Raw genomic sequence first — 12581 nt, 5'->3', positions numbered from 1 at the left:
GTTGCGTCCTGATCTCAGTATGGCTATGTCACTTTAATTTAGGCTCGAAGTAGGTATTCTTGAATGAACCTTGTGAGGGTTCTAAGTGAAGTGTAAGATTGGTCAGTTGCAAGGTTTGATGGTGGATATATTGGATCCAGGAAGCAGGCTATGTAAAGGATAATGGGCTGGTGAATTTCCACTTGGAGTACACTGTACTTCTGCATATCCACCTGGGATAAGCTTCATTGAAATACTTCTAACTTCCGACGTGAGTAGCTGAATAAAAATCATCACACAATGCTAAATGGGGTAATGCCACTGATAGTTCTAGGATGTCAGCAGCACCATATTTAACCTAATGATAAAAATGTGTTCATCAACTCTTCTGTTTCTTTCGAACTGTAAATAATCTAATATTGCATCCCTATGGTGTTTATAAAACATTATATATGACACATCTCTATTGTGAACTCTTAAGTTCTAATCCATGATTACTTTCTGCTAACCAATGAAAATTGATTTGAAGAAGTGTGCCAAATCTGTTCTTTTGGTGCATTGCTGTTGATGACACAATTATTGTTTACACTTATTCATTTTTCCTTATAGATTTGCTTATGATGGGTTGAAACGCCAGAGACTGACCCAGCCCATGGTTCGAAATGAAAAGGGGCAGTTGGTCCACACCTCCTGGGAAGATGTGCTAACCCGAGTAGCTGGAGTGGTATGTCTCAATCAAGAATATAATGAGCGGGAAAAAAGCTCTCGCGCTTTTGTAATTGGGGCACCCCTAGCAGTTGTGGGGTACTTATTGAGTTAGAACTAGCTGTTTTTGTTTGATTGTGTTTCGGACTGTTTTATTTTGAGTAATTGTGGATCAAGCTTGGTCACTGATGGATATAGTTTATAAATGATGTTCACTTTTGCTCTATCATACAAAGACTAAAGGTCGGGGAGGGGGAGGTGTACGTTTTTACCATTTTATTTCCCATTGTGGTTATGGTTTGATCAGCACCACACTGCCTTTTATGTGTTTTTTGTGATTTGATGGAAGTCTGCCCTTTGTTTTTGGAGAATGTTGGCAAAAGTGAGATAAACCCGTATTTAGGTCTCGCCTACACAGCACGCAAGCACTGCTTAGAAGGGACCTCTTGGAATGGGTCAGGACTTTTTAGGTCTCGCCTACACAGCACGCAAGCGCTGCTTAGGCTGGACCTCTTGGAATCGGTCAGGACTTTTTGGGAAACTCGTGCATGTAGTACACTTTTCCCAATGAGCCCTCGTGCATGTGTGGCATTTACCTTGCGAGAGTGAGCAGCGGCGCCATCTATTTGTAATTATCATGCCCGCCGCTGCTCGCTCCTGTAAGGTAAACTCTGCTTGTCGCTTTAAGTTTCACTGCTGCGGACCGCGCTTGTTTTCCATTGAGAAGGCGATGTTTAACACAGACTGAATTTGGTGCTTTCGTCGATCCCTTAATGCGGACAGCAGGTGTCACTAAAGGATCTCAAACCTGAGCTTTGTTTTCTGCTGTGACATCCAGTCAGCAAGAGAGGACCACGTTGCTTTCCCTTTCACAAGTATAGATGATAATCATGATGAGAACCTCTCACGGTTTGCTTTTATCAACGAGAAAAGCTTCCCCTGTGTCCCAAATGCTATATTTTGAAAAGATTTAACCACAATCATTTATTGGTATTTCTGTCATAGGGAAGAGCATGGAGAATCAAATAGCTCGTCCGTCAGGGAGGTGATCTCCCTGGTCGATTCGGCTGGAAAAGCGAGCCCAGCGGTTACCCTACCAAACAAAGTGCTCACCAATGTCTGCGCTCATTTATTTATGGGGTTTCATAATTATAGTGAACAACTGTTCTCAAACAGCACCTCGTTTCATTGAACCAGTTCACCAACCAATAAGAGAATTAGTTTACCGGTTAGCGGGCAGTGTTCCGGCGTAGGGCACGTGCGCTATCCGATCCGTAGTTAGTCTCGCGATATTACTGCAGTGCAACTTTCCGGTTCTGGGATATAATAAGGAACTGTATTTTTATCAAGTTCCATCTGCTGCAGATTTTGCTATTTCTTGTAGCTGAAAATAACAAATATTGCTATTCCTCTGTGGACCCCCGAAGGATGAAAGGCAGAATTATCCTTGCCAACCTTCAAACCTGTGAATAACAGGCTAGAAATAGATCTTAGAAGCAGATGCCAGCTATGTAGTGCATCTCAGGGGCTTTTTCAGTTATATGTATGTTTTATTGGTACGTTCTCACAATATTACTTCTGTGATAAAGGTTCGATTTGTTCAAGGTAGAGATTAAGTTAAAATTTGCAACTAGAAGAACTGAAAATAGATAATGGAAACCAGTGATTGAAGTGGGCACCATCTGAGGGGCACGACCCACCCATACTTTATGGAAAAACGTTCCCCTACTTTTTAATTAAAATAGCCAATAGGTCTCGCCTTTGGGACCTTATAAGTGTTTAGTTATCCAGCACAATATCCTTGGTGCAACAACATCAACTGTTGCATGGCTAAACACTTATAAGATCCCTAAGGCGAGACTTATTGGCTATGCCAATGCTTGTTAATGTCTAGACAGGAACGGTTGTGAACTGTCTAGATGACCAAGAACCACTAAATTAGAAATTGAACCCTGAATGTTACTTGACTTAAAATATTGCTTTGCCGTTTTTGGAGGTCTGTGCCATTCTCAGCCCACATTTTGGTGAAAAAAACGTACTGTGGGACCGGATCTCTGCAGAATGGGCACACCAATATCAAGGCAGGTTTGTCGATTCCCAGAGCAGTGGAAATGCTGCTCCACACTCAAATTTAAATACTGCTAATCAGTATGCATATTTTTTCATTCTTTGCCAAACGTATACTGAGGTGGTATTAATGTCTTTATTCCCGGAAACCCCCAGCCTGACCATACTCCAAACCCTTGACTTTGATGCACTGAAGAACAGAAATGACCTTCTATCCCAATTCCCAATTACTAACTAGTACTTGCACAAAGCAACCATAGAAAATACATTTTGTATTGCATTGAACGTTGGTCCTCTGTGACGAATCTACATGAAGTGTTCCAAAATACATACTAAAAACACAATATTATTACGTATATTTGATGGTCTTGGGACGAGGGAGGGAGTTACAGAGGACGGCAGATCTAAAATGTTTATTTTGCATTGAATTTCCCATAGCAAACTCTCTGAAACGGAGAATACAAATCTGCGGCTGCAAGTCCATTTTTAATGAGCATGCCTAGGAGTGGTTCTGCTTGGCGCACTCTGGGGGGCAGTTATAGTTTACCCACGGTGTGTTTGATGGCTGCATGTGCTTCTCAGTGGTAACTGAGGAAAAATAATGTCACAGTATGTTCTAAAGACAGCCCGGGGGTCTACAGGGAGTATATCAAGTGGTCCCTCTATTCACTATACTCCTATATAAATGAGCAGGAATGATTCATCACTAGACCTTGCTTAGTGCCTCAGAATAAAAAATAAAAAATAAAAAATAGGACGTAGAAATGGAATTATAACCTCATGGCTCTATGATTTACCGCGACCGATTGAATGAACCCCTCCAGAGAGGTAGGATTCCCATCAATGTCTTATGTAGATCAAATTATTATCATCTGGTCATCCCAAGCTGGTTGGTATGTCTTCTGATCAATAAGACCGTACCTAACCACAAAACTTGTTGGGGACAAGCCCTCAATCACTGTGACAGCCACAGAGCCATGATCTAGATGGAAAAAGTGCAGTGCGAAAAAACAGTGTCCAAGTTGACCAAACACTTCCTAGAATTTAATCATTCGGAGTCAGATTTTACCTGGACTGTTCTGGACAAACCTCACATTCCATCTCATATGAGTGATATATCACATTTTCTTTTTTTAAAAGAACAGAGGTGGATTTACAAATTATCTACGGATACTCTGGGTCTGAACGACAAAATCCCTTGGGTAGCCTTATACTAACTTGCATCAGTCCTGGGAACTGTTCAGTTTGGATTGCGCATGACAGTTTTGCTAAATTTACATTTTTTTGACTATGTATATTCTCCTATTTATGCAGAGACAATGAATGAGGTATGGTGTCTTGTCACTATGACAGACAATCCACCTAGGAATATGTATCATAGCAACCTGATAACTGCTGGCATACTATATGTAATTAATCAAAGCTATAAATAAATTGATACCACTGAAGATCACAAGTAATTGCTTTGGTTGACGTATTATAGATAAGCCTTTAGCAGCAGTTATGTTTGTAATAAAACTTTATCTAAACTAGAGCAAAGTATTTGCCTGCACACACACAGAACGAAGCTTTGTCTTCATTAGACTACCTACATCGTGTAGAGCATACCAGTACTTCATGCATTATTTTTACCACTTATATGTAAAAAGTTATACATCAGTTACTTATTTTATGATTTAATATGTGCACAAATATTGCCTCACTAAATATAGGTGAGGATGATCTATTGATTGGTGGCATATTTGTGTACGAACTACAATCACGAGCTGAATGACGTCATTTTGTAGTCCAGTAGTTACTCTCATGGGATCTCGCCTCTAAACAATCAGGTTATATCGACCTAATATAATGGGCTGATAGTTTGCCGGGGTGACTAAATTGTGCTAATATCCCCTTGTCTCCTAGCAGGTCCGCTGCCTATAGGTGACCGTTTTATCCATTACGATTTAAACACACTCGTTTTTTACTAGCTACACTGGCCATAGAACTACAGACACCAGACGGATGATGTCATTCGGTAGTCCCGCTTTTACTTCTCGCGAGACTACGTGAGTGGCTGCCTTCCGTTTTTTCAGTCCTCGAAGGTACATCGAATTCGGGCTTATTTTTCCTGGTTCTGTGACTAAACAGACATCGTGACACAGGGGGCAAATATTGGAATAAGGGATTTGTAATTACAAGAGGTTTTGATTCTCCATGAAGGTGATCTTGACCTCTATGGCCCCGCCCACTTCCGGGCTTCGGAAGTATATGGACCCTCTCCAACTACCGGTCTTTGCCTCCCACTGAGCTCAGATGAGCACCACGAGGTCGCGACGGACAGGTTAGTTCTATATTGGTAGAGAGAGCTAAATTGTAACGGTTTTGGGTAATAAGAAACTCTGGACCAGCTAAAACAACACTTTGGAAGAGGGTGGTGGGCCATCCCTTTCTAGTGGTAGAAACTTAACAAACATTGGCAGTTATTATTTGGGAGAGGGACTGGGAGGATTCGAGGGTCTATGGCCTGATCAGTCCCTGTTATTTTTTGAAACTTTCTGAACTGGACTCCAAGAGGTTAGGATTTATTGAGGGTGGCAATTGTTGCAGAGTTTAGGAGAGTACATGTTAGTTTTCTTCTCTTCTTCACTCACACACCCCTTCCTTACCTTTTGTAGAGCGGGACCTCCTTCTTACCCTGAGCTAGGTTCCAGGAGAGGTGAGGCACACTCCCTGTATATTATGGGTGAGTACAAATGAATGGTTTTAATCACTATTAGGATGGTAGTTTATGGTCTAGTTACCTCTTTCATGATTCCAATGTATGTTGTCTGTTCCTTACAGATATACGATACGCCGAATTGATACAGAGGAGCATTGATCCCACGTTCACATGTTGATATCCTTTAATTTTGCACTTTTACAAGACAGTAGCGAGTGATTAAGAACTGTGGCCCTGACGAAAGCCCTTGGTACTAGTCCATTTTGGGCTGAAACATGTTGGCCTTTTGAAAAGCAGTTATTTGGTCCAAACTGCTTCACTTGTTTGTTTTTAACAAGGGAGAGTACAATGCCGATTAAAATTTATTTTATTGTTTCTCTATCCTATTTTAACTTACACCATTTCTTTTTTTCGCACTGCCCTTTTTCCATCTAGATCATGGCTCTGTGGGTGTCACAGTGATTGAGGGCTTGTCCCCAACAAGTTTTGTGGTTAGGTACGGTCTTATTGATCAGAAGACATACCAACCAGCTTGGGATGACCAGATGATAATAATTTGATCTACATAAGACATTGATGGGAATCCTACCTCTCTGGAGGGGTTCATTCAATCGGTCGCGGTGAATCATAGAGCCATGAGGTTATAATTCCATTTCTACGTCCTATTTTTTATTTTTTATTCTGAGGCACTAAGCAAGGTCTAGTGATGAGTCATTCCTGCTCACTTATATAGGAGTATAGTGAATAGAGGGACCACTTGATATACTCCCTGTAGACCCCCGGGCTGTCTTTTGTGTTTAGATAGTTGTTCAGGGGAATCTAGCCTGTAAGTTGGGTCTTTAAATATTTCCCCATGACCCTGTTCCCACCATTTGTTATTTAACAGTATGTTCTAAAACTGGAAAAACCTTCTCAGTTTTGTTTATTTATGGACCATAATTCCAAATGGTAAACAGTTATCTCTGGTCAGCCGGATACCTACATTTGACCTTGGCACCCTATGTTCTGTAAGGGCACTGTGCATCTTACTCAGTTGCTTCCAAATTTGCGGCATGAACCCAGTGTGCCAAGATTGTCCCCATAGCCTGCATGGATTCCTCAATAGGCTCTCTCACTTTGTTTAAGACCACTTAGTGGCCAATTAGAAAACTTCCTCTATAGTTGTTAAAATTCACAGCTTTATGTACCTGGAGCTTACGCATGCACATGTCCTCTACCACTTGCCCTCACTTCTTTCCATGTGCACGCCTTGCCAGATCGCATCAGTAATAAAAAAGCGTATCTCGTTTGTGGATGTTTTTAATCTTTTATTTTTTTAAGTTTCTGCGGGCTAAGAGTAATTAAGTCAATTTAAAGGAAACGTTATCATACTCTCGCAACATGACTCTTTCCCGTTCTCAAGCTATGCATTGATTCTGCAGCAGTTGAGGACAAGAAAGGAAGGAAGGAAGTGAGTGAAGGGAAGGAAAGCATCGGCATGTGGAAATAAAACGTTTTTACAGATTTATTTTGCATTGCTTTGGCAGGAAGCGTGTGGGGTTAATCATTAAGTGACTGAACACGTTCTTCCTGTTGGAGGGTTTAGCGATCACTTTTTCCTTGTCCTCTGGTCTAAGAGTAAGGTAGTTCCTCTAAAGGGAAGTTCAAACGTCTACAAAACTGATCTCAAAACCTCACAGGGTAAAAGCCTTTTCTACATCCTGCTAGGAACAGCAAGGATCCCCCACTTTCAATATAGACAGTAGTCTCAATTGGTATTTTAACTATATTTGGTGCTCTAGACTAAAACCTGCCTGCTCATCATTACCAATTTAGCGATTGTACTTGCAAGCCTGAATAAAGGATTCTTTATGTATATCATGCAGTCTGAGTTTAAGAGCTGTGTAGAGATAGCATCAAAGCATTTTCACGGTATTCATTTAACAATGTATTCTGATGGAGACTTCTAACTGCAGATTGCTTACACAGGCATTGGACTGGATCTGGAAATTCTTAAGCAGTACACCTGTGCATTAGTAGGTGGCATCACACTGTTGTACAGTGACTATATTCTGCCCGGCAACTGACGTGCGGAGTCGTAAACAGGCGCCACGCATGAGCGCTGATGTCTGTTCCTTTCTCTGCCCACGTCGCTTGGAGAGCGCTTTTCTTTAAAAAAATGTTCTAGCCTACTCTCCAGTGAAATGTCATCCTCCAAAACGACATGGTTTAATCCAGGTGAGGGCTGCCTCAAACAAATATCTGCGACAGATCCACATCAGGTTTGCCTGTGGTCAGATCATGTTGATAAGACCTGCATTGAATGTGCCTTAACGTACTCTAGGCCCCTTTCAGGAATGGGAAGCAAAGCTCTGTTGTAAAACATGGAAAAACACCATGCCGTGACTAGTCAAGGTCGAAGGGAAGGTTCTTTTCCGGAAGTTGTTCCCCCAGCAGACCTTCGTCACTGTTAAAATATTTGACCTAATCCAAAAAGAAGCTAAAGAAGTCAATGCGGGAGTAGTCCTCTTTCCACCACTGTTGGGCTCTGGAGAAGGCACAAGGGCATCATCGTGCCACCAGGTCGATTCTCTGACCCGATTTTGAGCCTTGTCCCATGTCTGCGCTAGTTCCCAGGAAAGAGGTAGACTCCTCATCAAATAGAGAAGTTTTGTGAGGCCATGCTTTGTCTCTTTGGCATGTTACTGGCTCCCTCTGACATGCCTCTGGACTCCAAGGCCTCCCAGGTGGTCTTCAAGCAGCAGGTCCATCCTAGGTGCCATTTGGGCCGTCGCGATCTGATACAGGTTATGCACCAGTGCTTTTGCCGTCTTCATCCCACAACCCACTCCAGAGCATTAACGTCGACACCTCACTTGGCTGCAGCCTGTGACCAGCCCCTCTGATTTTTAAACATTGCCCTTGTCCCATGGACAGGCGCATACTGACTCTGATCATGAGCATATGACGCTTGGGATGAGTTTGCCCACCCATATATTGTGGAAAGCTGATATGAGGTCCTCCAGGGTGCCAGTGAACTTAACACCTCACCAGACACTGGTCTGGTCTCTCCTCCTGGCCCTGCAACAGAAGAGAGTACTTCCTTCACAGTGGTCATGCAAAGGGAGGCTGGGGTATTTGACCTATGCTGCCCACTATGGAAGTCAAGACCAGTGTAATAACTGAGTTCTGAGTCCCTGCTCCTATTTAAGGAAGCCCTCATGGATACCTTTTTCAGAATGTCCACCATATTAATAGACAGATGGCAAGCTAGATTGCCCTACCCTGGGTGACCCAGACCTTTTAAATCCGAACCTCATTCCTGACATCCTTGTCTTGCAGGCTTCGGCGAGTAAGATTAACCCCCAACTCATTCCCTACTACACACCCAGATAGGGAATCTAAATGGATTGAGACCTTTGGTAAATGTATATTTCCTCTCCGACTTCATTCAGTCAACAGCAGCTGCCCTTTGTGTTGCAATTCCCATGCTCTTTGGGACTCTGTGGCACAAGTCCTTCAAGGGGTCCCCGACGATGTGAGATCCACTTTGACACAGGCAAAACAAGATGGTTGTGATGCCACCGAGTTAACTATTCATTGCGGCCTAGGACCTACTGATTGTTTAGGCAGAGCCATGGTACCAGTGTGATTCTTCACAGACACGCTTGGATGAGGTTTACGAGCTCTTCCGACAATGTCTAAGCCAGCCCTCTGATTCTCCCCTATGATGGCTTCTTGACTTTTTGGGGATCAAGCAGACTCTGTCCTCAAGTCCTTTGAAGGCATCCGGGGCACAAAACACTCTATGGGCCTCTCTGATCCACCATAACAGCATCAGCTGTTTCACACCCTGCATGGCTATGGTAGGGGTTTCCATTATCGCCAAAAGATGCAGCCAGTCCGGAAAGGTCCCCAACTCTTTTGTGGACGAGGCTGTGGTACCCACAGACCACGTGGACTCCAGGGCCAGCATGCAGCATAGTCTTCCACCACCATCAATCACTCCCTCTGCTGCCCCGGCCATTAAACCTCTCTTGTGTCTCCTTACTGGCACCCTGCCGCTTGGGCGGAGGTAGCTTCCGTCATTTTCTGCCAGGGTGGCAAGAAGTCACTTCGAACCAGTTGGTCTTACAAATTGTCCAGCGTGGCTATGCCCAGAGCCACTTGTATTCTAAATTATGTGGCAGAGTTACCTAACTCATGCAGCAAGAAAAGTTTTCGCATAACAAGACACATTTTTAATAGAATTATTCTGTAATTTTTTCACATGGTAATACTGTCTGGGTAAAGATTTTCCCTCATTTACACGAATTTAAAAACTAAATACAGAAATAAACAGAGGATCAGTTAACCTGTGCGAAGGGCCTTCCAGTGCACGCCAGCATTAGTTGCCACGTTTTAGTAACTTTTTATCCGTTTGAGCGAAAAACATTTTTTGTTAAAATCTGCAGACCATGCAGCAGATGATGGATTACTTGGCAAATGCAGCAAACCAATAATTATGCAAAAAAGCAACAACTGCAGAAATGCATAATTCCAATGGCCCTGGTTATGCCTTACCTTTTCTAGCCACATTGCTGCACCTTAAAACCATCCTTAAACTGGCTGACTGTGGACCATCTCTCCCTTTTGCAGTGGAAAGTGCAGGGCTGGCTGGCCAGAGGAGCCATATAGAGGGTGCCTGCATCAGAGGGAAGCCCAGGTGGCTATTCCTGCTACTTTCTGGTGCCAAAGAATGATGGAGGCCTTCTCCCTATTTTAGATCTTCAATCGCTTAATGTCTTTCTGTGAAAGGACAAATTCAAAACCGTCACCTTGGCCTAGGTCTTATCTGCCCTCGAGGCTGGATGGTAGTGTTGGAACTGCAGGACTCTTATTTCGGCATTCCTGTCCTGCAGGCCCCCAAGCAAAACCTGCGGTTCATGGTGGGTGAGGCACATTTTCAGTTTTCTGTGCTCCCCTTTGTACTTACCAGTGCCCCATGAGTGTTCACGAAAGTGATGACGTTGGTTGTAGCACATCTGTGGAGGTCCCAGTCTTCCCTTACATGACGACTGGCTGCTGAAGGCGGGCGCACCTGAGGCAGTTGTCAGTCACCTCTAGAATGATGGAGTCGACTGAAGTACAAGCTTGTTTCAAAATGCAAAGTAGTTCCCCATTGGGGAAGATGTGCATCTGCCTTCATTGTCTTCTCTATTTCTGGGCTATTTAGACAGTTCAGGCACGCTGGTCTGGACCACTTAAAGTGTTTTATATATTGGACATAGACTGTCTCAGCGAACTGCTCCTGGTTGGTACGCTAGATCCAACACTGGAAATGGGGCAAGAGCGGGTTTTCGCTACAGAGGGTAAAGCATGGAAGTAATATATGTTCTACCACAGCAAACTAGATGACTATGGTTTTAGGCTATGCACCCAAGAAAAAAATATTTCTATGTTGTAGCGAATGCCCTTGGAGGAGAAAGGCCAGATGGAGGTAAAACACCAGAAGAGCAGAATCACATACTGTGTCATGACACCATTTACTAAACATGTAAAACAATATACCACACACTAGAGTTCGGGACTCCATTTATGGGGTGTGGGTGGATTTGAAGGTACTGGACCAGTTTCCCCTCCAGGAATATAAGTAACGCAGACTTTGACCCTGCATCTACAATTAGCTGCCACCAACTACCAGTCACTTAATTGCACTTAATTGCCTAGTTAGAGGGGGCATTTGCGGGTGCCCTTTTGTTGCATTCCATTACCAGTAGAGCCTGGGCTATAATTGTCAGAAATCAAGCTAAATCAAGCCCTCCTCTTATTGACGCGCAGATGAACATGTCATTTGGTTGAAAACATAAAGCATGGCAGAAGAAAACGAAGTGGGCAGGGAGCTACAGCCACTAAGTCATGCTAGAATGTCACTACCTCCATGCCTTTCTGACTCGAGCCTACTTTTTTCTTACGATTTCCCAGCTATTTGATGAAGAGAGAAGGACTGCTGAGATGTAGGAGCTGGGGAGCGCATCAGCAGGATAAGCCTCTTACGCACAAATGTCCCAAAACTATACATCTCTCTGCGCAAGCATTTGTTCCATTGCCCTGATCCTGTTGGTTGGAAAGGACTGGGTAGCAGGGAACCTACCAATTAGCAGAAGTAGCAGACCTTAACTGACTTAAAAATAAATAACAATTAGGCCCTCATATGGAGTTTCTGAGAATTCTGGATTTGGATGAAAACTAGTATCTTCACAGATATGCAATATTACTGCGGTATTGCGGCAGCCACGTTTTCCGAGGATACATTCGAGTGGCTTTTCCCATAAAACTGTCCGTAATATAGGTATAAGCTGCAGAAAGCTGTGGAAACGGTGATTTCCATAGTGATTTGCGATTCCATAAGGAAATATGAGAATGGTGCAGTGACACCATAATCAGAAATTAATGCACACTGTGGTATGGTGAATTCTGGGTGCATTATTACCACTTCAGGAGCTCTGCCATTTCTGTGGAAAAATCCTTGCACCTTTTCCTGATTGAGGGCAATGATCCGCCTTGTCAACGTTCATTATTGTGGATGGAAGTGAACTGATATATATGAAATTATGTTTAAATAAGAGCAAGGTGTGCCGAAAGGAAGAATGGCTTGTGCTACTTCTTGACTTAAAGCATAAGCTTCAGGAATTGTGACTTGCTTGTAGTGGATGCTTGTACAATATTGACTAAAATGTGAACTCTCGTCTTTGTGTTCATCCAGCTGCGTTTCGTCTTAAGATGGTTATTTTTACAGTTTTGCAAGCAGTACTGTTGTAGGGCACATCTTTAATAGGAGGAAATGTACAAAATAATTTTTAAATGGGTTAGATTTGACAAAAAACATTTAAGCTGTTCCAAGTTAGCAAACATTGATAATTGTGCATAACCCATTGGTAATTGGGCATCCATCTATAAAAATGGTAAAGCGATTGACACTCCCAGTTATACTAAATATCAGCAGCAAAGGCATTTGAAAAGTCAGGACCTAGTTCCACTTTCAACAGATGTTGCTGTGGCCTGTTGTTGCACAACTTCCAAAGGTATATTGTGTTTTTTGCAGACAAAGGGTGCATATGTAATGCCTGTCATAATATTATTCTGAATTACCAGAATTGTTTGTAGTTTG

At 42.9% G+C, this 12581-nt stretch overlaps 1 protein-coding gene across 1 annotated transcript in view; it reads left to right on the top strand.

Annotated features, from left to right (window-relative positions):
- The window catches only part of NDUFS1 (NADH:ubiquinone oxidoreductase core subunit S1), a 779390-nt gene that overhangs the window by 317049 nt on the left and 449760 nt on the right, over nt 1-12581 (top strand). Inside the window, exon 10 of the mRNA XM_078680296.1 lies at nt 589-703. Coding sequence (XP_078536422.1) covers nt 589-703 — 115 coding nt within the window. The remainder of the gene's footprint in view (nt 1-588; nt 704-12581) is intronic.

The sequence above is a fragment of the Lissotriton helveticus genome, chromosome 3_1, assembly GCF_964261635.1.
Source record: "Lissotriton helveticus chromosome 3_1, aLisHel1.1, whole genome shotgun sequence".
Taxonomy (NCBI): Eukaryota; Metazoa; Chordata; class Amphibia; order Caudata; family Salamandridae; genus Lissotriton; species Lissotriton helveticus.
Note: the sequence above shows the minus strand (reverse complement) of the source record. Positions and strands in the feature narration are given on the sequence as shown.